Below are 25,944 nucleotides of genomic sequence, written 5' to 3'. Positions count from 1 at the left end.
CTGAGCCTCACAGGGATCCAGGCCCTGTGCCTTACAGAGATCCAGGCCCTGAGCCTCACAGGGATCCAGGCCCTGTGCCTTACAGAGATCCAGGCACCGAGCCTCACAGAGATCCAGGCACTGACCCTCACAGAGATCCAGGCCCTGAGCCTCACAGAAATCCAGGCCCTGAGCCTTACAGAAATCCAGGCACTGAGCCTCACAGGGATCCAGGCCCTGTGCCTTACAGAGATCCAGGCACTGTGAAAGTCACTGACCAGACCGGTGGGGACTCTGGCCCGGCTGCCGGCTGTGTAAGGGGAGACGCCTCCCGGTGTCCGGGGCTGCACGCCCTCCCGCTGCCTCCAGGTGGCGCCACGAGGCCAGCCGCTGATGCTGGTGGCCCGGGGAGCCTCACTTGGGGCTGGAGCTTGCTGACCAACAGGCAAAGGAACAGGCAGGTGCAAGTAAGTAACATAAAATAGAAACTAACTTTATTTCTCCGGAAGAAGCAGGTACCGAATGCTGGGGCAGCAACTTTGCCAACAGGCTGGTGGGAAAACGTGGAACCACACGGGAAGTTGGGTGGAAGAGGAAGCACTGATGTCCCTCCAGGGCGGCTGCCCCTTGGTCTCCTTCCAGCCCTGGGGCCTTGGGCCCTGGTCCCCGCCAGAGAATGGTCTGGCGCCCTTTCTCTGCCTCCTGAGCCACCTCAGGCTATTTCCAGGCACAAGATCCTGAGGCCAGCCAAGTCCCATTCAAGTCCATGGTGAGGCCACACGTCACATTCTGCCCGACACCCCAACTGCCTGCCAGGGGCCCCCTGGAAGAAGGCCCAGTCCTAGGAGGTCCTACCGGGTGCTGGTTCGCCTCTCTCTGTGGCCAACACATCCTGCCTGCCCAGGTCCAGTCAGGTTTCCTCCCCGTCTGGTCACCCAGGGCAGGGCCTGGGGGCACTACTCCAGCCACAGGCCCCACCCAGGACCCGGGCCAGAGGCAGGTCATACCCAGAGCCTGCTGGGGCAGCCCCCAGGCCTGTCTTCACCGGGCCCCTTCCTCATCTTGGCTGGGGCACCGAACCAAAGTCTGCAGGGACAGCGCTGGTGCGGGAGGGATGGGCAGGGCGGGGCTCCCAGCCTCCCGCAGCCTTGGCCTTGCTCCGTCCCCAGGAGCAACAGGGAGCAACAGGGAGCAGCAGGTCCTCCAGGCCTGGATGGGAGCATCTCCCCACCCCTGGTGGATGGACAGGCTCAGGCGATTCCTTCAGCCAGGTCCTCTGGCTCTCCAGACACGTCTCAGCGCCTGCAGAATGGGAAACCACCAGCAGTTACACAGGTTACAGAGAGGTCAGCGGGGCGGGTACCGGGGGCCGCAGGAGTCGCTGCCTCCTGGTGCCAGGGAACACCACTGGAAGCTGGCAGTGCCCGGCAAGAACTGTGACATTTATCATCCTGGATGTCCTTTCTCTGTACGTTAATAACGATGAGTAAATTAACCAGCACTCCTGCGTATCAGAGAATCTGCGGACGACCGGTGCGAAAAAACCCAAGCCTGAGTGGATGCAAATTAGTAAGAAACACCCGAGACAGTATGAGACAGACGGGGGACCCGGGGTGCCTGCGTCCCGGGTGTAAATCAGACAGTATGGGACAGACGGGGACCCGGGGTGCCTGCGTCCCGGGTGTAAATCAGACAGTATGAGACAGACGGGGGATCTGGGGTGCCTGTGTCCTCGTGCCAGGCATGCTGTGCGTGATGTGACAGACACGCCCCCCATCCATCGCGCCACTCCCGTCCACAGGGTGGGCACTATTTTTTTATTTTATTTTTTTGAGACGGAGTCTTGCTCTGTCGCCCAGGCTGAAGTGCTGTGGCGCGATCTCGGCTCACTGCAAGCTCTGGTTCCTGGGTTTACGCCATTCTCCTGCCTCAGCCTCCCTGAGTAGCTGGGACTACAGGCGCCCGCCACCACGCCCGGCTAGTTTTTTGTATTTTTAGTAGAGATGGGATTTCACCATGTTAGCCAGGATGGTCTCGATCTCCTGACCTCGTGATCTGCCTGCCTCGGCCTCCGAAAGTGCTGGGATTACAGGCGTGAGCCACCGCGCCCAACCTAGGGTGGGCACTATTATCTACACATTTTACATATGGAGAAACTCAGCGCCACGCACAGGCCACGTGGCTGGGACAAGGGCAGCAGGCCCTGACTGAGCTGCCGTCTCCAGGGCCTGGCCCCACCTCCTGCCATGATGCTGGCTCCACCCATCTGACCTCAGTTCACTGCTTTTTGCCTTGGCAGCACTCTCATATACATATTTACATAATGTATAAAGTATATTTATATATGTATATATTTTAAATGTCTATATTTTGTTACACTATAATATACACCTTTTACAGGAAAGACAATACATTTTCTTTTTAGTGAAAAAAAATTTTTTTTTTTTTTTTTGGAGACAAGAGTCTCGCTCTGTCGCCTAGGCTGGAGTGCAGTAGTGCCATCTCAGCTCACAGCAACCTCCGCCTCCGAGGTTCAAGCCATTCTCCTGCCTCAGCCTCCCGAGTAGCTGGGATTACAGGTGCCCGCCACCACACCCAGCTAAATTTTGTATTTTTAGTAGAGACGGGGGTCTCACCATGTTGGCCAGGCTGGTCTCGAACTCCTGACCTCAGGTGATCCTCCCTCCTTGGCCTCCCACAGTGCTGGGGATTACAGGCATGAGCCACGGTGCCCGGCCAACATTGAAATTTTAAATGTTACTTTAAACAGAAATACAGAAACACAGAGGTGAGACAGAGGTGTGTAAATCACGGGGCCCTAAAGCACCGTTCCCTGGAACCGCTCAGGGTCGCTGCAGGTGCTAGGGAAGCAAGGTCTCTTCAACTGGAGAGGCTCCAATTCCCTCTTGTACTCGTTTGAAAACCAAGTGGCTAAAATGTCCAAACACACACATTTAGGAGAAACGATTTCCTGAGCCCCGTGCGCGCCTCCCTCCCGCAGCTGGAGAGCCGTGTCTCCCTGGCTGGGAGTGGCCTGCGAGGTGCTGGGCTTCCTCCCAGCGTGGCAGGCTCCAGGACAACCCTCTTGGGGCACGGAGCGGGGCAGACTGTGGGGCTCACTCACTTGTGGTGGGCAGGGCCCCAGGAGCCCAGAAGGTGGCAGCCGGCCTGCTCCAGGTTCCAGTCGAACATCTCCAGCACTTTGTGGCACTCCCCTCTGGGCCGCAGACCCAGCCCGAAGAGCTGCTCCACCTGGGGGTAAGGGTGGTACCATGGACACGCGGACCCAGGGCACCAACTAGGGTGGGGAAGAGGAGAGTTGGAGCCAGGGGGCGGGGGGCTGGGGGCAGCAGAACCAGGCTTCAGGGTCCCTAAAAGCCAGAGCGAGCAAGAGGTGGCGGTACCTTCAGATACTGGGCAGCCCTCTGCACGCTCCAGCCGTGGCTCTGCAGGGCCGCCTGGCACTCCTCTGTGGTCACCCCATGCACCATGGCCTGCAGCTGGGCACACCCCCACCCCCGTCAGCACCACGAGGACCCACTGCTCCAGGCCCCTTGGGACCTGCCCCGCCTCACCCACAGCCAGGCTGGGTGCTCACCATCTGGATCTTATCTGCTGGCCGGCCCGCCTCTGGCCCGTCCCCAGGGCAGCCGCCCCTCTGTGGCAGCCGAGCAGTGGCCCTCGGAGCTGGTGGTCGGGCCCCTGGGTTGCTGTTGTTGGTGGAGAAGTTAGCCTTGGGGTCCGAGGCAGCCTGGGGCATCGGCCGCACGGTGGCCGTGGGAGCGGCGGGGGCCGGGGTGCTGGGTGGGGGCAGCAGCAGGGGCACAGGCAGGGGGGCCGCCTCCTCGGGGCTCTGGGCCTCACGCAGGAAGCGCTGGTAGCGCTCCAGGTAGGATGGCCGCTCAGGCAGCAAATAATAGTGGGTGCTGCTGACCTTCTTGCCATCCCGGACAATGGGCAGGATGCAGGGACCGGCCCGCGAGCCAGGCGCCTGGATCACCTGGGGGGTGGCGTACTTGGGGTCTGAGGCAAAGCTCTGGGTGGTGGGCATGGTCTTCCCAGGTGAGCTTGAGAGTCGGGGTGGCAGTGGGGAGCTACCAGGTGGTACCAGGGGGCTGGGTGTCCTCGAGCCTTGAGGGGACAGGGGCTCCCGCGGAGGTACCCGGGGAGGGGAGGCAGGTCCAGGCCACCGACCCGTCTCCTCCTCGCCCGAGGGGGCTGGAGACAGCTGGATGTGTGGGCGCGTGGGCCGAGGGGGGATGGGTACCCGGGGGGGCACCTGGGGCTTGTCGTCACCCCCTGGGCTGGGAGAGGGGGTCAGGGAGCCGGCCGGAACCTGCAGTTGCCTCATGCACTCCTGCTGTAGCGCCTGGAAGATCTCTGCGGTCTGTGCAGAGCTGGGCGGCTTGCCCCCACCCTGGGGCGGGAGGAACAGGTTGTCCTCCAGGGAAGGGGGCGGCCGCCCCTGCTCAGGCACAAAGGCGTAGTTGGTCTCGCCCTGGCTGGGCCCAGCAGGGACCCCCATGCCCACCAGGGTGCTGTTGATGGAGCAGACCTCAAAGTCATCCTCATCCTGGGCCACATCGTCATAGGCGGGCGGAGGGGGCAGCGGGCGGGCATCCCAGTCCACCACAGGCGTGGGGTGCAGGGGCCGGGGCAGTGCCCGCGTGGGGCTCTGAGGCGGGGTCTCGTCCAGCAGGGAGCAGGCGTCCATGGCCAGCTGCGCTAGGGAGGGCGCACAGGGCCGCAGGGCCGGGACCACGGGCTCCTCACCAAAGTCAATGAGCGTGACCTCGGCCCCGCTGCCTCGGCCGGCCTTGGTGCCTGGCACCCGCGCTGAGGGCTTCGCCAGCCACAGCCCTCGGGGCAGGCCTGGCTTCCGCAGGCCCAGCCTTTTGAAGTCGCTGGACAGGGGGTCCTGGTCCTCGCTCACAGGGTCATAGGCTGGTTCTGTGAGGAAAGGGAGACCCCGACAGGAAGGCAGTCAGGCCGGGTCAGGAGCACAGGGGAGGTGGCACATGGGAAAGAAAGCCGAGTGTCCCCCAGCAACCCTCCACTCCCAATTCCCCCCGAGGTCTGAGGTCAGCCATTGGCTGCCAGGTTCTCAGTGGCCTCCGACCCCTCGATCAGGAGGGCGGAACCTGCTCTGCCCAGCAGGCAGCCCCGTGTGGGCCCATGAGCCCCGCCTCCCTCCACCTGAGCTGGAGCAAGCAACACTGGCTCCTGCCCATCGCTCCCTCCATCAGCACAAGACCCTGGCAGCTCTGCTCCCGGGCCCCAGCGCGTTAGTAAGCCCTCACCCCCGCCCCCACCACGGCACACCATTAGTGCAGGCACGGAGCCGCCTCCTGCCATCAGGGCCATAGGAACTATCCTTGGAGAGGACAGCGCTCCTGACCAACCGCCACGAAGCCCAGACAGTGCCCGCAGGTCTGAGAGGCAGTGAGGCCGAGGCGGAAGCCAGCGCCACACTCGTGCTCCAGAAGCCCAGGCAGGTCTGAGAGGAAGTGAAAGCCTCAGCCTCACTCGTGCTCCAGAAGCCCAGGCAGGTCTGAGAGGGAGTGAGGCTGCGGCGGAAGCCAGCGCCACACTCGTGCTCCAGAAGCCCAGACTCTGGGGGGCAGGCCGGAGGAGGCAGGCATGCTAGGCCAGGCCAACCGCGGAAGCTCACAGCACACACCAGCCTCCCCGCCCACCCAGCTGCCCGGGCTCTGTACCTTCCAGGAGAGGAGTGAGAGAGAGGGGGCGGGGGCGGGGGCCGAGGCATCGGGAGCAGCCCCACTTACTCTGAGTGAAGAAGGCAGGCTGAGGTGGGCGAGGTGGAGGCTCCCCTGCAAGAAAGGCCATGCGGACAGGGGGAGAGGGACAGAACAGGACAGAGGACGAGGGAGGAAGACGGCCGGACGAGAGGGCAGAGTGTGGAGAGAGAGGAAGGGAGAGAAGTGAATGGGGGCGAGTGAATGTACAAGCCCCCAGCACACGGGAGGCCGCGGGCGGCAGGATGAGGAACACGGCAGTCTGGTATGACAGGCAGAGGACCGGGAGATGGAAGAAGCTCCAGGCAGAGCCGGAGCATGGCGGGGTTTTGGCTTGGGACAGGAGAGCAGGATTAGGGGGAAGTGAGGAAAGCCAGGATCTGAGCTCGGCCGTGGAAGGAGGGAGGAGGGACGCCGGGGCGGACGGGGCTGCTGCAGACCCAGCCTGAGGAGGCCCACCTCGGCGGAAACAGCTGCCTGTCTTCCACCCCACGCCCAGCCAGAGCCAGGGACACAGCTGTCCCGCCTGCTGCCCTGACCCCACTGTCCCCAGAGCCAGAGGAGCAGGCTCAGGGTGGCCTGTGAACACAGTGCTCCTTCCTGAGCAGCCAATGAATCAGGGACACCAAGGAGCAGAGGGGATCTTACTTTTCACCCCTCCTAGATGCTGGGGGGGCCGGGAGGTGCTCAGCTCCACGCTCAGCAGGTCGGGGGGGTCCATGGGGTTTCCCAGATACAGTCTGTGGGGGAGAGAGCCAGGTCAGGAGAGCAGGGGAAGCATGTGGAGGGACGGCAGAATCTTATCGGAACCCCTTCCTCCTGGAGGAAACCGGGTGTAGTCTTAGGTCTAGAGCGAGGCCTCCCGCCTCCCAGTCCACAGATCCTGACCACTCATCTCAGCTGGAACCAGAGGAGACACACCAGGGTGTCCTGGAGAGAGGACAGAGAAAGGACCTCTGACCCCAGGATGGAAAGCCTAGGACTTCAGGGGCTCCAGCTGCACCCTACGAGGGCAGAGGTGGTCCTCCACAACCCCCAGGCCCCTAGCCCACACTTCTGTCCTGCAGGCCACAATGGGGGGCCTGAGAACAAGGCATCCAGCTATGGTGCCCGGCCAGGGTGGCCAGGAGGTGCGGGAGAGGCTGGGCCACCTGTCCTGCTGCGGATCCACCCTCCATCCCTGCACCAACTGTCAGTATCTAAGACTTAGTCACTGGGGCTGATTAAAGCCCGGAGGAATGGGGTTGGGCTGGCCACGGCGTGCCAGGAGTGGGGCAGAGGGCACCACCCTCTCCCGGAGGTGTCTGCAACCTTTCACCCCAAGCCTCAGGCCCTTGCTGGGTTTTTTAGGCAAAACGCATGGGCTGAGCCCTGTGAGCCTGGCGTTCTGGTGTGTGGGGTCCGGTGGCCAGAGGCCCCTGCTTTCCATGCCTCTCAGGACAGACCAGAGTGTGAGCTTGGGGTTCTGGTGTGTGGGGTCCAGTGGCCGGAGGCCCCTGCTTTCCATGCCTCTCAGGACAGACCAGAGTATCAGAAGTCAGCAGGAGAAGGGCTGCAGAGGCCAGGGACCTGGAATCCCCCTGTGGCCAGCAGAGAGGCTTGGAGGCCTGGCGGAAGCAGCTTCCAGGGCCTCCCTGGGGTGTAGCATCCCGAAGTGGTCGATTCTGTGCGTCCTTCCCAGATGCCCCTCAGTGGCCTTATCCTCTTACACAGGAGGCAGCGCCCCTCCCGGGTATGGAGTGAGCTCTGTACTGTGCGGTGGGGAGGCGGACCTGCCACCTAACGTTCCCTCTGCAGTCCCCAAGGTCCCCAGTCCTGCTGTGGTTCTGGGAAGCAGGCTCACTCCCATGTGCACCTGCACACATCCCCAGGGCCCGAGCCAGTGGGCTCACGTCTCCAGGACTCTGGCACCACCGGCAGGAGAAGGAAAACCACTGCTCGCGTGCAGGGGTCACAGGGGAGTCATGGGAGAAGCTCTGCCCCTCAGCAGCTTCCACCGGGTTCCTCCCAAGTCCATTTTCCTAAGACCCGGGTCCCAAGAGGGGTTACAGCTGTGGCTCCGGAGACCTTTCCACCAAACAGGAGTCCATCCTCAGAAGCTCCTGACCGTACTTTCATCTGTGATGGGCAGGAAAGCTTCTCTCAGGACCCCTGCCTCTGAGCAGCACGTTCTAATTCAGAGTGCATTTACAGCCCTCCCCTCATCGGGGGGTGGACCCATTTCACAGATGAAGTCAGTCTCGGAGTTAGGAGATCGGCCCCTGAAGCTTGAAAACGGCAGGGAAAGCACATTCCCCGGGAGAATCCCCACCAGGCTGGGCTTTCTAGGGTTCCACAGCTTCCCAAAAGTAAGGCCAGGGGTGAGGAGGGGAGGGTCGCGGGTCGCGGGCTGAAGCCCGAGCGAAAGGTGAAGAACAGGTTCAGCCTATGCGTGCCGTGCTGAGGGCCCTGGAGTCCCGAGCGGGGCACCCATCCCCGCCCGGTACTCACTCGTCGATCCTGTCTGGGAAGCCCCAGCAGTGGCGAGGGTCACTGTCGCCATGCCCCGTGTGGATGAAGCTGTTCTGCAGGGGCTGGCTGATGTCCTGGGCTGACAGGCCGGCCACGGAGGTCACCACGTTGCGAGGGAAGGGTCCCACACACAGCGTCCGCGTGTTCTGGCCACGCCACCAGTAGTTCTCGGCCCTGCCCGACAGAGATGGCACAGTGAACTCAAGGCGTGGCGGGCAGCCCCGGCACCGGGACCCTCCTCACACCCTGGCCACTGTGGCAGAGCGAGGATGGGGCTCAGGCCTCAGGACCAGACTGTCTGCCACCGGCCCTCCTCCCCCACAGCCCCCGTGACCCACCATGCCCTGCACAGGCCTGTTTGCACACGGCCTTACCCTCAACTCTCCAGGTGGGTCAGGCAGCTTTCCCTACAGTTTGCAAATAAGGAGGCACACTGGAGGCTGCTGCAGCAGGCACTTTCCCCACGGTTGGCAAATAAGGAGGCACGCTGCTGCAGCAGGCAACATGACCTGTCTACGGTTACCAGAAAGATCCCGGGACCCAAACCCAGCTTCCAGGTCTGCAGGACCAGTGCCCCAACCACAGCTCCTCCTCGCTCCCCAGTCAGTCCCCTGGCAAGGCCGGGCCCCAGTCCTCTTCTGGCCACTGGCTTTCACTCCTCGGCTGGGTTCCAGGAGTTCTGAGAGGTGTGGGGGTGTCGGGACACCGAAGGCCTTGCACTAGGCTGGGGGCCAGGCTTCCAACTACAACCTGCCTCCTGCATGCAGACCCGTGAGTCTAGAAGCACTCCGGGCAACTCAAGGCCTTCTCCCCACCACTTCACATGCTTTCGGCAGTTTCTATCAACACCTGGCAGGCCTGCAGGAGCCTCCCTGTCTCCTCAGGAGGGGCTCTACTTGTGTCTTAAAACAAGAAGTCCAAAAGGGAACTCAGTACTCACACAGTGACCAGACAGGGGGGCTGCCAGTGCCCTCTGACCTCAGTCCCCTCTGACCTCAGTCCCCCCTGACCTCAGTCCCCCTCTGACCTCAGTCCCCCCTGACCTCAGTCCCCCACTGACCTCAGTCCCCCTTGACCTCAGTCCCCTCTGACCTCAGTCTCCCATGACCTCAGTCCCCCTCTGACCTCAGTCCCCTCTGACTTCAGTCCCCTCTGACCTCAGACACGAAACCTCTGCTGCTACAGCCTAAGCCGGGGCAGGGGCTGGGGCCCGGCTGGGGCAGGGAAGGCACGCCAGGAAGCACAGGGCTTCCACGAGACACTCCTGACACCCGAAGGCTGTGACAGGCTGTGAGGCTCCCGCCTCCGTGCTGGACTTGCTCATAAGTGATGCGCTGGGCAGAGTCTGCGCAGGCGGAGGCGGTGACAGTCCCGTGCTGCTGGGGTGGACACGTGTGGCACCACACTGCACACCCTCCCCACCAACCCCCGCGTCACCTGTCCCAGGGCCAAAGCCTGAGGAAGGGCTCCTCTGAAACACAGTCGGCCGGGGAGAGAGGATGGAGAAGGCAGCGACGCATGGGCACCCAGACCCACAGCCTTGTGAGGTGACCAGGCCTGGCTGGAACGGCTCAACTCCGGGAACAGCCCATCCCAGAGACCAAAGTCAAACCCAGAAACACACAATCAGCGGGGGTAGGAAAATCAAAAGGAAATAAAGAATCAAAATAATCAATCGCGGGGGAAAGTCGATAAGGCGATCTCGAGATCCCGAAAATTTCCCCGTCAAAGGCTCGGCAAATAAATCTCGGCTCGAAATCAAAACAAAGTCAGAAACAAATAAAAATGAGAACAACGATAGTCGACAAAGGAAGGTCAAAGTCGAAAGTATAGAGAATATGAAAGCCAGATCTGATGGAAAGTCTGGAAAGCCGCAAGTCGGGAAAATAAAGGGGTCGAGAACCGAGAAGCAAAGAGAACAAATGGAAGTCTGAAAGCGCCGACAGTAAAGGAAAATTAAAGGAAGCCAGAGAGTAAAGTATGAGAACCGAACAGCCAGGATTCCCACCCTGCCTGCAGGGTGGGAAGGAAGGAGAGAGGACAACACCGGGAAGGGACAAGTCCCATCCGGAAAATAGGGCTACTGGAAGGAGCAGAGCCACGGCTCCCCAGCACAGGCACACGCAGCCTCCCGCGGCGGCCCGCAGGGGAGGAACCCCGGCACCAGCCCGGCTGCGGCTCTCCTGCTACACCCACGGGCTCCCTGGTGGCGGCCCCGGGCCAGACGCTGGACTGCTGGACTCTGGTCTCCACCTCTTCAGGGGCGCTCCTTCACCAGGTGAGAATGCAGCTGAGGCGGAGACCTCGCTCAGAGCAGCAAGACTGGTGCCCAAGGCAGGAGGCCACTCCCTCTGGCCTTTCCCTTCCACCAGCACTGCCCAGCTCCTGGCACACAAGCCTCCTCTGGGACCCACTTGTGCGAGGGAAAGGAGACACCAAGCCCACCTCCCTTAGCGCAGGCGTGGCCGAGGCAAGAGCCCCCACGGCTGCTGGGAGTCCTGACCACTCCAGAAAATACGCTTGCTCCTGGGGGAAGGAGAGTAAGAGGGCAGAGAATGTGTGCAAGAAACACCCCTCAGGGTCACACCCAAGCACATTCCCAGGAAGCTTCTCCCCCAAGAGGACCAGTGTCACTTCTCACAGCCCACACACACCCGTGTGAGGCTCATTGTGGCCGAAGTACCAGCAGCCCAGAGGGGACTGAGGCCAGCCCTTCCCTCCAGGCCCACCCTGCCCGCGCCCTCTCTCTCCCACCACCAACAGGCCAGAGTCCCTGGGCCGTGGGAGGGCCAGGGCTGCCACCAGGCATGACTGAAGCAGGGGCAGATGCGGACTTCCGGGGGAAGCAGGCAAAGGGCCCAACACCTCCAGCGTGAACCTTCTACCTCCTGCTGCCCCTGGGCCTCTGGTCAGCGTCTCTGGGGTAGACAAGATGGAAAACAGAGGCCGGGCGCTGAGAACTGCCTAAGGCTACCCCAGCTCTGGAAATCTCAGCACCGTGTTCCCGTCCTGGCCAGAGGTAGCCCAGAAATGGCTCAACCAATGCCGGACATTCTGTTCACAACGCCCGCCCGCTCTTCTCTCTGGGGGTCCCAGGCGTCCAGGCCTGGAGGGATAACCAGGATGCCTGGCTCCCACCCCCAACAGGAAGCCGAGGCTCCAGGGCCAGACCAGGCCAAGGACCCGCAACGGATTCCAACACCCGCTCTGTATGCGGAACAGAAGTGCTGCCAGCCATCCCTTCCTCCAAATGAGCCCCCAGGAAAGACCAGTCATCAACTGTGTCTCCAAATCTAGACAGAGCACGAAACACCTAGGTGTCTTCCCTCTGCCCACAGCCTAGTACCCTGAGAAGGACTGAGACTAGACTCAGAGCTGGGGCAGGTGGCCTCCCCGACTCCACACCAGGAAACAAACGCTGGACACAGCAAGCGGGAAGTCACTTCGAAGAGAAGGCCAGGCTAGGAGGGAGGCCCAAACACAGAGACCCACATGTGCAAAGCCAGGCCCAAAGACAGACAGAGCATCTGCCCGGAGACATGGAGACGGAGGCAGCCACACAAACATGGAGATATTCCGGGACTGAGAAAACAAGAGGCAGAGTCAAGCTCTGCCACCACTGACACCCAGGCCCACTCCCAAGCCTCACCGGCTGCCGTGGCCTCCTGCCCCTCACCTCCCACCTCCTGAGCAGCTTCAGGCACGGAGGGCAGGTGCTGTGGTCCAAGCCAGGGCTGGTGGCCCTGGGGAAGGAGCCCCCAGCAGCAGCCACAGGGAACCAGCAGCTGGGGCTAACAGGAGCCTTCAACGGAAGGGCAGGGCAGGGCGCACCCACAATCCTCCCGGGAGCAGCCGCTCCCAGCCCCTCCCGCTGCCCGCCTTGCCCCGTCGGTGACCTAAAGCACCAGCTCCAGAGACACACGCCCCAAACACAGGCCACTCCGAGTCACCCCTGGGGACACTGGCAGGCACACAGGCTCCTGCTGAGAGCAAGGGAAGCGGGCGGTAAAGATCTGGGGCTCCGGCAGCAGCACAAGAGGGGCCAGGCCAACGGTTCTCCGGCTCGTGGAGGCAGACATGGACGTGGGGCTGAACTTTGGGCTGGAGGCCCTGCCAGGTACCTCCAGGGGACCCCACACTTAATCTTCCTATTTCCAGAATGCTCCCCGGAGCGCCACGCTTGCAATCCCATCCCTGACCCCTCCACTCCAAACCTGCAGACTGTGTGCCTCCTGTCGCCAAGCCTCTCTTTCTAGAACCTTCTGCTTTCTTCCCCAGAATAACACCCCCAACCACAGGCCCTGCAGTCTCAGTATGTCATTCCTATTCCCGGACCCTGGGCCCAAAGGTGAGGGAGCCAGGCCTGGGAAGGCTCGGGGTGTCGGGGCCACAGTGGTGCAGGTCACACTCCACGCAGCCCCCCCAGGTCTCCTCCGTATGCCCCCAAGAGGCACAGGATTGCGCCGAAGGCTGCAGACCCCTAAAACCTGCAGTGTAGGTGGAAGAGGCTTCCTGGGAAGCAGCCCCACCCCCTCCTTGCCTGGCCTGAGTCACAGGAGCTGAGAGTCCGGGGAATTTCCTCCACTTCACTCCTCTTCCTGGTCCTCAATACTCCCTGCTGCCTCAAAGGCACCTCACACCTGCCCTGCCCCCACCAGTTCCTCAGACGCCCTGGGGATCAACTAGCAGAAGGCAGGGTCAGCAGCGGGTGGGGCCTCAGGGCAGGCGCTAGAACTGCGGGGCTCGGGTGAAAGACAGGGGCTCTGGAGAGGCTGTGGCAGGAGGGTTAGGTACAGAGAGGGTCTCCCCAAGGGGAGATGGGAAGAGAGGCCCAGAGGCTGGAGGCAGGCCTGGGAGCGCATAGTGGGCTCAGCAGGAAGGATGGAAAGCTGGCAAGAGGGCAGGCTGGGCTGCTTCAGCTACTGAAAGGCACCCAGGTGGAAGGCTGAGGCCCTGTGCCAGGAAGCAGCAGGGAGAGAAGCAGGGAGGAGCAGAGGAGGAAGCACAGGAGTCCAGAGCTCTGCTACGACCCAGGCCAGGCCAGGCCACTCCCTACCCCTCCATAAAGGCAGCCTGGCCCAACCACAGAGCCAGGGCTGGAGCCCAGTGGGAAAGCGTGGTGGAGAGAAGCTGCGCAGGGAAAGGCACTAGGGAGACGGAGGCAGGCCTGTCCTCCCCTCACACTGCAGGGTCCAGGCCCAACCACCAGCCTGTGTGTGGCCAAGGGAATCTTGGAGGCCAAAGAGATCTGTCCATAGGCCCCTCTGACCTGTGCCCTTCAAGCGATCCCAGGGCGGGCCCAGCCCTGCACTCCCTACCTTCCCTCGATGACGGTGATGACGTCATTCATCTGGATGTGCAGTTTGTCTGGCTCCTCAAAGTCCTGAAGGGCCCGCATGTCCGTGGGCTGGGCCTGGGGGAAAAGAAAGGTCACTGCCAGCTCTGGGACTGACGCCTGGGTAGCCCTTCCGCTTGGACACCCCAGCTCTCCTGGGCTGACCTGTCCCTCACCTCCAGCAGGAAGTCCCGCAAGGCCACAAATGTAGGTCTGTCCTCCGGCTTGTGAGCCCAGCACTGGACCATGACGTTGTAGATGTCCTGGGGGCAGTCCTCAGGCCGGGGCAGCCGCTCCCCCTCCTTGTCGATCTTATGCAGGATCTGAAGGTGAGGAGGTGCAGAGTTTGAAGACAAACAGAGCACCCAGCCCTTCACTTCCCGCCTTCCCTCCGGCCTATCCACCGCTGCAGCAGCTGCTGCCGTGCCTGGCCTCCACAGAAGGGATCTGCCTGCCCGGGAGGGGCCCTCTCCAGAGCCCTAGACCCTTCTTCCCAGGTCTGGGGCCTCGGAGCGAGTGGATGTGGCAAGGGCTGGAAGAGGAGGGCAGGCCCCAGCTTTTCCCTCCCCGTCTCTTTGCTGGGCTCTCCCTGAGGCCATACAGATACGGGGCGTGGAGGAGGGAGTCCGTGGGTGAGAGGCAGTTCCAGCAGGGCCAGGCTGCAAGCTGGGAGTGGAACTCACCCCACCAGCCCTATGGGGGCCCATCTCCCAGCCCCCACCTGACTGCCATTGAGGCCGATCCAGGGCTCCTGGCCATAAGTGAACATTTCCCACAGCGTCACCCCGAACATCCAGGTGTCGCTGGCATGGGAGAAGGTGCGTGTCTTCAGGCTCTCCGGGGCACACCTGGCAGAGGCAGGGGTCAAAGAGAAGCCTCTCAAACACCCTACTTGCGTCCGCCCCGGGGACTTAAAACACTCATTCAGCGAACACTTGTTGTGACCCCGTGCCACGTTCAACAGTGGGTCTTGGGGGCGCCGTGTGAAGGGGCAGGACTCCTTGACTACACGGTGCACAGACTTGGGGAAAATCATCTAAGCCCAGGTCTCTTCCTCACTGCAGCCTGGCGTGGGAAGAGGAGGGGAAGTTTCCCAGCCAGAGAAGCAGGGAAATGAAGGAGGTCAGAGGCTCTAGGACGGGGCAGGCAGAGAAGATCACTGGCTGTTTTCGGACTGTGGTGGGAGGATGACAATTCCCAGATCTGGGGCGGGATCCTGGGATTTGGGTCCTTCGGCAGGAAGGAGTGGGTGGGAAATTCAGATAGGGCCTGGGGAAGAACCAAAATGGGTAGAAACAGTCATACTGGCTTCACCCAAATACATTCGTTCTGGGCACCCCCCGGGTGAGGGGGAAGCGCCACTGTGGTGAGGTTAGACACGGACATCCCGGCGTGGGCTGAGGTGCAGAGAGGAGGGTGGCACCTAGACAGGGAACCAGAGCGAGCCCTGCCCCTCAAAGGGGATGGGGCCAGGAAAGTCTCTCGAGATCTCTAAGGCTCATTATCCTCATCGGTGAAAAGAGAACAATAACCCGCCCCCTTCATCGTGTTGTTTAAAGGCAACTGTATTAATACATTACCACGTAAACCAGGATGCCTGAATACAAAAGAGGTTGCTATAAATTACTGCAGGACGACAGGCACAATCTAAGACCTATGCTCACCCTAGGGGTAAAGCCAGCTGCTCCTTAAGATGACCATGCGTTCTGGATCGTAAGGGTTGCCCACAGTCACCGCTCAGGCAAGCAGAACTGAAATAACCCCTCCCACCTCAAAGCAGGCAGATCACAGGCCTTTGGGTGCTTCTCGCACCAGAGGACCACAATGGTCTCAGCAGAGAATAAGCCCACAGAGGGGCCAGGGCAAGTACCACCCCCAGGGCACAGGTGAGCAGCCCTGGCCCATCTACAGGGCCTGCTGTGGCCTGGGCCTATCTACCGCTAGCTCTACCTACAACATGCTTACCAACGAGTCTGTCCCTGGCAAACTTCCCCTGACATTTCAGGAAGCCTTTGAACACCCTACCGAGCAATGCCCCTTGGGTGAGGCCACGGCATTTATCCCTGTTAACACCCCACCCAGCAATGCCCCTTGGTGAGGCCACGGCATCTATCCCTGTAACACCCCACCCAGCAATGCCCCTTGGTGAGGACACAGCATCTATCCCTGTAACACCCCACCCAGCAATGCCCCTTGGTGAGGCCCACAGCATCTATCCCTGTGCTTTCCAGCACCCAGATCCTGGCATGCGGGCCCTCAAGAATTCCTAGATGGATGGTGAGTGAATGGGTGCAAAGGAGGGCACCCCAGGCTTAGAACAGACAAGGACAGGCCCAAGCAAAACCAGGGGCTGTGGTGGGTCAAGAAAGCCCTAGAACTTTGAGGCCGGGGTCTGCAGGGACTCTGTGAGCTGGCAGCACCTGCCCCTCACCAGGCGAAGGGCACCTTGCGATGTTCCTGCATGACGTAATGGTCGTCATTCTGAGGTAGTGCTCGCATCAGCCCAAAGTCCCCGATCTTGACCAGGTCGCGAGTAGCCAACAGTAGATTGCGGGCAGCCAGGTCACGGTGAATAAAGCGCTTGGACTCCAGGTAGCCCATGCCCTCAGCCACCTGCACAGCGTAGCGACTCAGAGTCCCCAGGAGGAAGTGGCCCTGGTGCTTACGTAGCCGGTCCAACAACGATCCCAGAGGTGCCAGCTCTGTCACCTGAGGCCACGGAGGAGGCAGGAGGAATGAGCTGGAGGACCCCGCCCCTTCTCAGCAGCCCACACTGGGCCCCCGGCCCCCTTCCTGAAGGCTTTCCCGAACCAGGCTGCACATTCCTTCCTGGCCTGCTGTCTGGGGACCTCTAGGAGTCCTGCAGTTTCTCAGGCCTCTCCCTCGAGACAATGTAGGAAACTGATACCCAGAGAGAAGGAGCTCAAAGAGGCAATGGCTAGAAATTCCAAAACTTGGCCAGGCCTGGTGGCTCACGCCTGTAATCCCAGCAGTTTGGGAGGCTGAAGCGGGTGGATCATTTGAGGACAGGAGTTTGAGACCAGCCTGGCCAACATGGTGAAACACCCTTCTCTACTAAAAATACAAAAATTAGCTAGGCGTAGTAGTGCACAGCTGTACTCCCAGCTACTCGGGAGGCTGAGGCAGGAAAATCGCTTGAACCCAGGAGGCGGAGGTTGCAGTGAGCTGAGATCGTGCCAGTGCACTCCAGCCTGGGCGACAAAGCGAGACTCTGTCTCAAAATAAACAAATAAATAAAACATAAATTCCCCAAATTAAACTCAATAGCCAGCCCCTCCCATGGGAGTAACTCTCTGACACTGAGCACCAGCAAATCCAGACGCAGACCCGGACCCGACTGCAGCAGACACAGCCCGGACCAGGCTGGGCCCTTGTGAACCCCTTTACTCCATCAGGTGGGGGGACCAAAGTAGGATCTAGGGCGCCTCTGACCTCAGGACGGAGAGAGTAACTGCACCACACGTCTGGGACCACAGCCCTCTCCCTGGCCACCCGCTCCTGCCCACAGCACTCACCATCTTCATGGGCGGCGTGAGCACCACCCCATACAGGCGGATGAGGTTTCGGTGGTCGAGCGAGTGCATGGCGTTGACCTCCCGGATGAAGTCATCCATGGCTTCTGGCTGGCTCAGGACGTCGGGCTTCAGGCACTTCACAGCCACACTCACCTGTCCACAGCGGGATGTGCAAGGACTCAGGACCTCCCAGGTCCTGGACACACGGAGCCAACCTGCTTCACCCTCCAACTCGGCTCAACGATCCCCACCTCCGAGCTGCTCATCTGGGTGGGTAAGCACGCCACCAGTGCCTGGGCTTACATGCTCTACAGGAGGCCTGGCTGCAGAAGGGCAGAGGGCTGGCCCTCAGGAGCCATCGTCGGCCATGCCTCCCCTTCCTGGGGGAATGCTGGGCTTAAATACCAACCAAAAAGTAAGAGATAACCAGTATGATGAGAGAATATTCAAATGTTATAAAATGGATTTTTTTTTGAGATGCAGGCTGGAGTGCAGTGACACGATCTCAGCTCACTGCAACCTCCACCTCCCGAGTTCAAGTGATTCTCCTGCCTCAGCCTCCTGAGTAGCTGGGATTACAGGCAGGCACCACCATGCCTGGCCAATTTTGTATTTTTAGTAGAGACAGGGTTTCTCCATGTTGCTCAGGCTGGTCATAAAATGGAATATTAAAAGTTCTTTTGCTGTAGAAGGAAAATGCTTTAAATGTAATGCCAAAAACGTATATGTGGAGCTAGAAGTCGGCACAGCGGCTTCCCCGGGAGAAGGGCTGAGTGACAGCGGCTTCCTCGGGAGAAGGGTGCACTGAGTGACAGCGGCTTCCCCGGGAGAAGGGCGCAGGTGCACTGAGTGGACAGCGGCTTCCCCGGGAGAAGGGCGCAGGCGCACTGAGTGACAGCGGCTTCCCCGGGAGAAGGGCACAGGCGCACTGAGTGGACAGGGCATGAGGAGCCCTCTGAGGTGCCGGGAATGCACCGGACGTGACCTGGGCAGTAAGAACATGGCTTCTGCACAGGAAACAGTCACACCAGAACTGTATGCTGTGGTGCACACATGTTATCCCTGAGGGGAAAATGTTAAATGCAATGCCAGGAAGAACAAGATTTTAAAAGCTGTATCCAGAATTTGTATCTTAACTAAATCCGACACAATACCTAAAGTAGGAGGAAGAGGCAGAAATGCCAACTCTGCTTCCTCTTAGTGGTGGGATTATAGGCGATTTTTTTTTCTTGTTTTTCAAGCAGTTTCCAAACTTTTATAATAAGTAAATTATTTTTATAGTTGAAATAATAAATGTGCTTAGCTAAACCTGAGCATGGGCTGGGCGTGGTGGCTCACACCTGTAATCCTAGCACTTCGGGAGGCTAAGGTGGGCAGATCACCTGAGGTCAGAAGTTCAAGACCATCCTGGCCAACATGGTGAAACCCTATCTCTACTAAAAAGACAAAAACTAGCTGGGGCGTGGTGGCGCACACCTGTAATCCCAGCTACTCAGGAGGCTGAGGCAAGAGGATCGCTTGAACCCAAAAGGCAGAGGTTGCAGGGAGCCGAGATCGTGCCCATTACACTCCAGCCTGGGCAACAGAAAGAGACTCCGTCTCAAAAAATAAATAAAAACCCAAAAATCCTGTTGTGACACGTCCCCAGTCCCATTCACATCCCAGTTGGGGGCAGAAGAGCCACTCCCAGCCTTGGGTCCCACGCCTCTGCTGGTCGGCAGGACACAGAGCTCACCGTCTTCCCTGAGGGCGCGTCCCACTCGCCCCTGCGCACCACGCCAAAGGAGCCATCGCCCAGCTTCTCCAGGAGGCGCAGGTCCTTCTCCCCAATGAGGCAGGTGAGGCTCTGCAGGGGCCCCTCCCCTGCTGGGCCCCCAGGGGCAGGCGAGGTCTTCCGGAAGGTGCTCTGAGAGTGATGAGGGGGGAACTCAGCCTCCAGTCGCTTTCCACTGAACACCTGTTTGAGGGCAGCCGGGGGCCAGATGGAATCCAACACCCAGGGTCAGTCACTCAGTCCCACCCTGCTGGGTCCCCTGGCTCGGCTTCCAGGTAAGTCCTGGCTTTGCCAAACTGCCAGTGGGGCAGCCTGGCTGGAGGGCTGCACTCCGTCCAGGCACACCCCAAATACAGAACTCAAAGCCTGACGCTGGCCTCAAGGTGGGTGCCAGAAAAAGACCAACAGGCATCAGCCTGTGGCTGCAGTGGCCCCACACCCAGCTGTGCGGACAGGGAGAGTCCAAAGCCCTCCCAGCACTGCCCACCCAAGGTCTGAGTCTCCTCCTAGTCCTGCCCCACCCTCCCTTCCTGCACCCGCCGCCCAGCAGACTCCAGCCCTAACTCATGTAGATGGTGCAGGAGCCACAGGGGCCTCCACAAACACCTCCTTGTCCATTTTTAGCCCTGGCCCCTTCTCTGGCCTGACCATTTGGTGCTGTCTGTCTCCACCCTCACTAGGGAGTCGGCTGCCCTTCATCCTGCCCAGGGGAGAGGATAATTTTAGTCTGAGGTTGAACCGTGAGTGTGTGTGTGGTTCAGATGAAGCTAGTCCTTACTGGGGAGGGGCCTGGGAAGACAGCTGGGTTTCTGGAGGGGCGACTAGAGCTGAGGGCTGAGACAGAAGGAAGAGTGGAGGAGACTCTGAGGCCAGACTGGACAGGGAGGGGGCCAAAGGTCAAGGGACAGAAGAAAGGAGGCCACGAGGGTCAAAGCTGGCCACATCGGTCTGACTTGGCAGCCTCCACTGAGGCACCCACAGCCTAGGCTCCAGGCTGCAGATTCTTGCCAGTTTGGGTCTCACATCCCCAAAGCTGGTAGAGTCTTATCCATTCAGGCTAGGGTGCCTCAAATCTGAGGGCCTCTTCTGGCCTCTGTTGCTTCCTCACAATAACTAGAATTCCTTATGTTTGCAAGCAATGTTCAGGTTACAAGACCCTTCACAGTCATTATCTCTGGTGCCTCCCACAGCCCTGGGATATGAGCTGGGCAGTGGGCCCGGCATCATTTCACTGAAGACACGACGAAAGACGACAATCGGGAGGCCACTGACTGCCCAGGGACCTATCAAGAGCCAGTGGCAGATCCAAGACCCCTAAATCTCGGCACCCCTAAATCTCGGCAAACCACGCTGCTCTCTTCTCTGACCTCCACCAGCCCGACACTACTCATCCTTCCCTAAAACCTGGGCAAAGGACCAGGACAGTGTTCCCAGAAAAAGCCACAGGGTCCCAAGAGACAGCCCCTTTGCCGGATTGCAGCCAGGAAAATCTCTGCTGCCCAATCCCACTCCAGCTGCTCGGCCCTGCCCACCCCTCACCCCAGCCCTGAGGCCAGAAGTGGGGAGGAAAGGCCACGGCTGGCTCACTTCCTCTCTCATTGTCTTCCAGACAATGGGCAGAGTTCCACTGAGTCAGACCAGGGACTCACTACACCACAGACCCAAATTAGGACAAGGTGTGGGGAGAGGTGGGGACCGGCTGTGGGGAAGGAAGCTGTCAGCAGGGACAGATGACCAGAGAAACACAGAGATTACAGAGGGTCGGGGAGGAGGGAAGCCAAGTGAAGATGTTCTGGGTCCAGACAGGTCCACCGCCCCACGCTGGACACTGGCCCCAACGCTCAGACACAGCAGGGCTAAGTTAAGGCACACACTTGTCAGTGAGCTCCTGTTCCAGGCGCTGAGAGGGGCTGTGAAGGCCTCACCACACACAGGCTGCCTGTGTGTCCATATCTGGCGGAGACAGACACTTAGCCCGGCAGCTCTACAAGTGCCCTGCCCGATAAGACCCTGGATGCAGGGGTTCTGTACAAAGTGCCGGCGGAATGGCGAGATTCGACCTGCTGGGGAGTTGGGGAAGGTTCCCAGGACTGGAAGCGGTAGGGGGCATTCGAGGCTGCCACCCTCCCACCTCCTCACCCACCTTACTCATCCACGACTTGCGTTTGCACAAGGCCTTCCTCCTCTTCACAGCCTCCCACAGCCGCCGCTGGCCTGCAGGGAGGGTGGGGAACCCAGCGCTGTGAAGGCAGCTCAAACCCGAGAGAGGCTGCTGCCTATGGTCCCCTCGCGGGTGAGTCTCCCACTGGACACCACTCAGCACAACGTACCAATGAAATCAACCCCAACTAACCGGGAGCTTCAACTGACCAGACGGTCTCTGCACTCCACTTCCCGGCACTGGCTCTCAAACTGGGTGAAGGTGTTTAACCAAAAACTTGAAGTGGTGGGCTTCTCCCAGTTCTCAGGAAAAAATCAAGGTAATGAACAGAATTTTCTCAATGTTGAGGTTTTTTTCCCTCCATAAAATTTTGTTATGCTACTGGCATCAGACACCAACTATCCAGGCCAAAAGTAGCATAAGTCAATGTCCAACTCAGCACATGACTACCTATTAAGCTATTTTAACTTGAATGCCCTAATACGTTTCTAACGTTCTATGAAGAACATCACGACTTTTAGATGCCACAAGCCCCACTTTTAGGAAAAATACGAAGATAAGGGTTGAGCTCAAATCAGAGCAAACCTGTTTGTGCGCATGTGTGCGTCTGTGCATGTGCATGTGTGTGCGTGCATGGGTACGTGCGTGTGTGCATCCTTGTGCATGCATATATGTGCGTGTGCACGCATGTGCGTGCATGCATCTACGTGTCCGTGTGCGCGAGTGCGCATGTGTGCATGTGTGTGCGTGCATCTGCGTGTGCGTCTGCGCGTGTGCATGCTTGTGTGTGTGCATGTGTGCATGTGCGTGCGTGTGCATGTGCGTACGTGTGCATGTGTGCGTGCACATGCGTGCGCATGTGTGTGCGCGTGTATGTGCACGTGCGTGTATGCATGTGCGTGTGAGACAGTGAGAAAGAGCACGCTAGTGGGAATCAGCAAACCATCTGAGAGTTCGCGTTCTCCCTACAGATCTCTGGACGTGGACCCCCCCCCACCCCGTATTCAGAATGATGGGAACAGATTCAATTTGATGCTTATGAAGGAGAGGTGATCAAGGACATACTCTCTATGTAAGAACAAACAGAACGGGGCATGGAGTGACTCCTGTGTAGCTGGCTTTCGGGAAGGCCTCACTCTCCTCAAACTCCAATTCACCTTTACAACTGCCAACTGTTCTCATCACACATCAGCACCTACTGATGTCCCTCCTGCGCCGCCTCAGGGCCCTGGGACAGACACAGTCCTCAGCCTGCTTCACCTCAGGGCTCTGGGACAGACACAGTCCTCAGCCTGCTTCACCTCAGGGCCCTGGGACAGACACAGTCCTCAGCCTGCACCGCCTCAGGGCCCTGGGACAGACACAGTCCTCAGCCTGCGCCGCCTCAGGGCCCTGGGACAGACACAGTCCTCAGCCTGCGCCGCCTCAGGGCTCTGGGACAGACACAGTCTTCAGCCTGCTTCACCTCAGGGCTCTGGGACAGACAGAGTTCTCAGCCTGCGCCACCTCAGGGCTCTGGGACAGACAGAGTTCTCAGCCTGCGCTGCCTCAGGCTCTGGGACAGAGTTCTCAGCTGCCACCCATGCACTCAGTGGTCCTGAGGACAGAGGACGTAAACAGTCAGGGGTAAGACAAGTCAAGTCAACATCCCACCTACCAGGCCGGCCCATGCCAATCTTCTCCAGGTCCTCATTCTTGACGTACTCAAAGTGGGACAGGCGGGTGACATTGAGGTCATCTCGGAGCCGCAGGAAGTACTGTTGCAGCTGCACCTCGGACAGCAGCTCCAGCAGCCAGCCTGTGCCCTCCTCCGGCTGCATGCTGCCGCCTCCCAGCCTCTGTGGGGAGGGAAGAGTGGCTCAGGGACAAGGCTTGTGGCGGGGGACAACAGGGGGCCTGCCCGAGTGACCTGGGCTCACCTTCATCCCACTACACTGCCGCCTGGAAGGGCTCACACCACCTTCTAACTCCCAACAGGAGCTACTGAGAACCGCCTGGACCCACGTGCCCCATTCCTGCCAGCCACAGGGCACAGTGAGGGCGGCAGAGATACAGCCCCGGCCCTGCAGTCAGGAGTCAGGGTCTTGCTCCCGAAATCTGTGATCCGTGGCTGATCCGTCTGTGCTCACGTTCCTCACCCGCTCTAAGTCTCCAGGGGTCAAAAGCCCTTGAAAACCTTGTAAAAACGAACAATGGTCTCTCTGGGAAGATCGAGGTGTTCTTACTCCTAACGTGTGATAAAAGTATCTGCAGGGTGCAGTGTGCCCTGAGACCCACCTATGGGCTCCTCAGATGTGACGGAGAAAACTCTCAGGGCCAGACAAGCTCTGAGCTAAGCTCCTCCCAATGCCTGACCACCCAGCCTCTCCTAACAATCCAAAGACCACTCCATGGGCCACCACCCAAGTACCCACAGGGCCACGGCAAGCAGAAGACGAGAGGGAGGGGTGGGGCCTGGGGCGGGCTTGCAGACACCCCTGTCAACAGGGAGCTCAGATCCCACCAATGGTTGTCACAAGAGACTGTGACCCAGTGTTGTCAAAGCTTTCCATTTTTTCAAGAAATAAAAGAAATCTGAAGTTACATGTGAAATCTCGCCATTAAAGTTTGTTTGGAAAAGGTAGTATCTGCACATGGTAAAATATTCAGAAGACGCACAGAGCCACGAATCTCATTCCCCCCACAACTGCACAGCCACCAGCTCCCCAGGAGCTGCCAGTGACGTCTTCTGCGGACCCTTCAGACTCTGTCGTCCCTACACAGATATCCACGCATTAACCATACCATTCTGTTCCCTGATTTCACTTAATATTCGTCTTTCTCCTGACATTTTAACAATGCTGAACAGTTCAAATCTGAAATGCACGCACACGCACACACAGCGTGATGGCCAAAGCACACTGCAGGCCACAATCAGCCGATGGGCAGGTGAGTGACCTCTGACCTACACTCTCCTGGGCCCAGATAAAGAAGCTGGTGGAAACTTCAAAGCTAAGCAAGCGATCCACCGCACAGCAAACCCACCCGTCTGAGGAAGGTCTGTCACCGCACAGCAAACCCACCCCTGTCTGAGGAAGGCTGTTCAGAGCTGAGGGCGTGGCCAGGCTAGCCCCTGACCCATGTTCAATCCCCAAAGAGGCAAACAGGCAAGAGAAAAAAGGCCAGCTGCCTGGCTGGGGACCAAGCCATCCCCCTCCCCAACTCAGCGGTGGCCTCCCCCCCAGCTCCCGTCACAGTGAGCAGCACTCGGAGACGCAGGCACACACAGCCCGGGCCCAGCGTGAGCCTCCTGCCCCCACAGTTCCCAGTGGCCCTGCCAACACAGTGCCAGTTCCGACTCTCAGGCAGCTCAGGGAAGTACAAAGAGTAACAAAGGGGAATGAGAAACGCTCAGTTCAAGTCCTGGCGCTTCCTTCACGGCGACTGGGCCAGGCAGCTGGGCCGGCCGGGTGGTTTCCAAACTTAAAGCCGTAACCCTTTACTGGAATGGTTCTCACGAGGGCTGCACAGACCCCCACGGGACATTTTTTATTGTCACGACATTTGGGGGTGGTTGGGGGACAGGAACGTGAGCTAGCCTGCAATGCATAGGACATTCTCACACTGTCCCAAATCCCACACAACTCAATAGGACATTCTCGCACGGTCCCAAATCCCACACAACTCAATTCATGAAGGTGTTTATGATCATGCAAACCTAGAATCTGATCCCACTTTATATATAAACAAGAAAGTACTTTTATAGTTTGTTTTTTTTTTTGAGACAGGACCTCACTCTGTCACTCAGGCTGGAGTACAATGATGCCATCTTGGCTCACTGCGAACTCTGCCTCCGGGGTTCAGGCAATTCTCTCGCCTCAGCCTCCCGAGAAGCTGGGATTACAGACACCTGCCACCACACCCGGCTAATTTGTGTCTTTTTAGTAGAGACAGGGTTCCTTCATGTTGGCCAGGCTGGTCTCGAACTCCTGACTTCAAGTGATCCACCTGCCTTGGCCTCCCAAAGTGGTGGGATTACCGGTGTGAGCCACTGCTCCTGGCCTTACGGGTTTAATATAAAACAAATTTTCCTGGAATGAAACTACTGCGTAAACTTAAGGGAAAATGGACTTTGCTTTATTCAGAACATAGCAGAAGTCCACTATTTGCAAAAATGTCAGTGAAGGCAACCCTCTCTCATTATTTCAAAACTCGTCTCTCGGTCAGCACTTGCAGATGCTGCCTTCACGGTGTTTCTGCCTGAGGTCTCAGGAGCTGACTCCTCATTACGTTGTCTAGATTACTAATGTATTAAGATACATAAAATGCTATAATTAGCTTCTTCTTATGTCTCTTTATACTACAGTTCCCACTGTATTGTTTCACTGTACACAGGTTAACAGGTTAACATAACAGGTTACATATTTCTATTAATTTTGTTTAAGACGAGTAACAATAAAAGTAACATCTAGGCTGAGCGCGGTGGCTCACACTTGTAATCCCCACTTAGAGAGGCTGAGGCGGGCGGATCACCCGAGTTCAAAACCAGCCTGACCAACATGGAGAAACCCGGTTTCTACTAAAAACACAAAACTAGCCAGGTGTGGTGGCGCGTGCCTGTAATCCCAGCTACTCGGGAGGTCGAGGCAGGAGAATCACTTGAACCTGGGAGGCAGGGGCTGTGGTGAGCCAAGATTGTGCCATTGCACTCCAGCCTGGACAACAAGAGCAAAACTCCATCTCAAACTAAACTAAACTAAATTAATATCTAACACTTCAACCGCACTTACTATATATGAGGAACAGTTCTAAGTATTAAGCTGTATTAATTAATTTATCCTCAACAAAATAATCTGTTTATAAAAAAGGGACGTGGGGTTTAAGAGGACCAGGTGCCGGTGCTTTCCAGAAGC

The 25,944-nt window shown here is 58.9% G+C and overlaps 1 protein-coding gene across 18 annotated transcripts in view; it reads right to left on the bottom strand.

Annotated features, from left to right (window-relative positions):
- Positions 1 to 451: 451 nt before the first annotated feature.
- TNK2 (tyrosine kinase non receptor 2) overlaps positions 452 to 25,944 on the bottom strand; it is a 43,604-nt gene continuing 18,111 nt past the window's right edge. For 3 of the 18 annotated variants that reach the window (XM_031663961.1, XM_031663947.1, XM_031663959.1), the window contains exons 2-16: positions 22,710 to 22,890; positions 21,035 to 21,105; positions 18,853 to 19,074; positions 17,118 to 17,270; positions 16,013 to 16,290; positions 14,303 to 14,429; positions 13,758 to 13,904; positions 13,565 to 13,659; positions 8,226 to 8,420; positions 6,384 to 6,475; positions 5,697 to 5,810; positions 3,578 to 4,929; positions 3,384 to 3,479; positions 3,104 to 3,231; positions 2,690 to 2,739 (exon numbers count right to left, since the gene is read on the bottom strand). In XM_031663961.1, coding sequence (XP_031519821.1) covers positions 2,730 to 2,739; positions 3,104 to 3,231; positions 3,384 to 3,479; positions 3,578 to 4,929; positions 5,697 to 5,810; positions 6,384 to 6,475; positions 8,226 to 8,420; positions 13,565 to 13,659; positions 13,758 to 13,904; positions 14,303 to 14,429; positions 16,013 to 16,290; positions 17,118 to 17,270; positions 18,853 to 19,074; positions 21,035 to 21,105; positions 22,710 to 22,872 — 3,243 coding nt within the window. In that variant the 5' untranslated portion in view covers positions 22,873 to 22,890 and the 3' untranslated portion in view covers positions 2,690 to 2,729. Of the gene's footprint in view, positions 1,282 to 2,689; positions 2,740 to 3,099; positions 3,232 to 3,383; positions 3,480 to 3,577; positions 4,930 to 5,696; positions 5,811 to 6,383; positions 6,476 to 8,225; positions 8,421 to 13,564; positions 13,660 to 13,757; positions 13,905 to 14,302; positions 14,430 to 16,012; positions 16,291 to 17,117; positions 17,271 to 18,852; positions 19,075 to 21,034; positions 21,106 to 22,709; positions 22,891 to 22,971; positions 24,871 to 25,944 lie in introns of those variants that run through there. The other 15 variants (XM_031663960.1, XM_031663948.1, XM_031663952.1 and 12 more) reach the window with 15 other exon arrangements.

Source organism: Papio anubis, chromosome 2 (assembly GCF_008728515.1).
Source record: "Papio anubis isolate 15944 chromosome 2, Panubis1.0, whole genome shotgun sequence".
NCBI lineage: Eukaryota > Metazoa > Chordata > Mammalia > Primates > Cercopithecidae > Papio > Papio anubis.
This window is presented reverse-complemented; position numbering and strand designations above follow the sequence as displayed.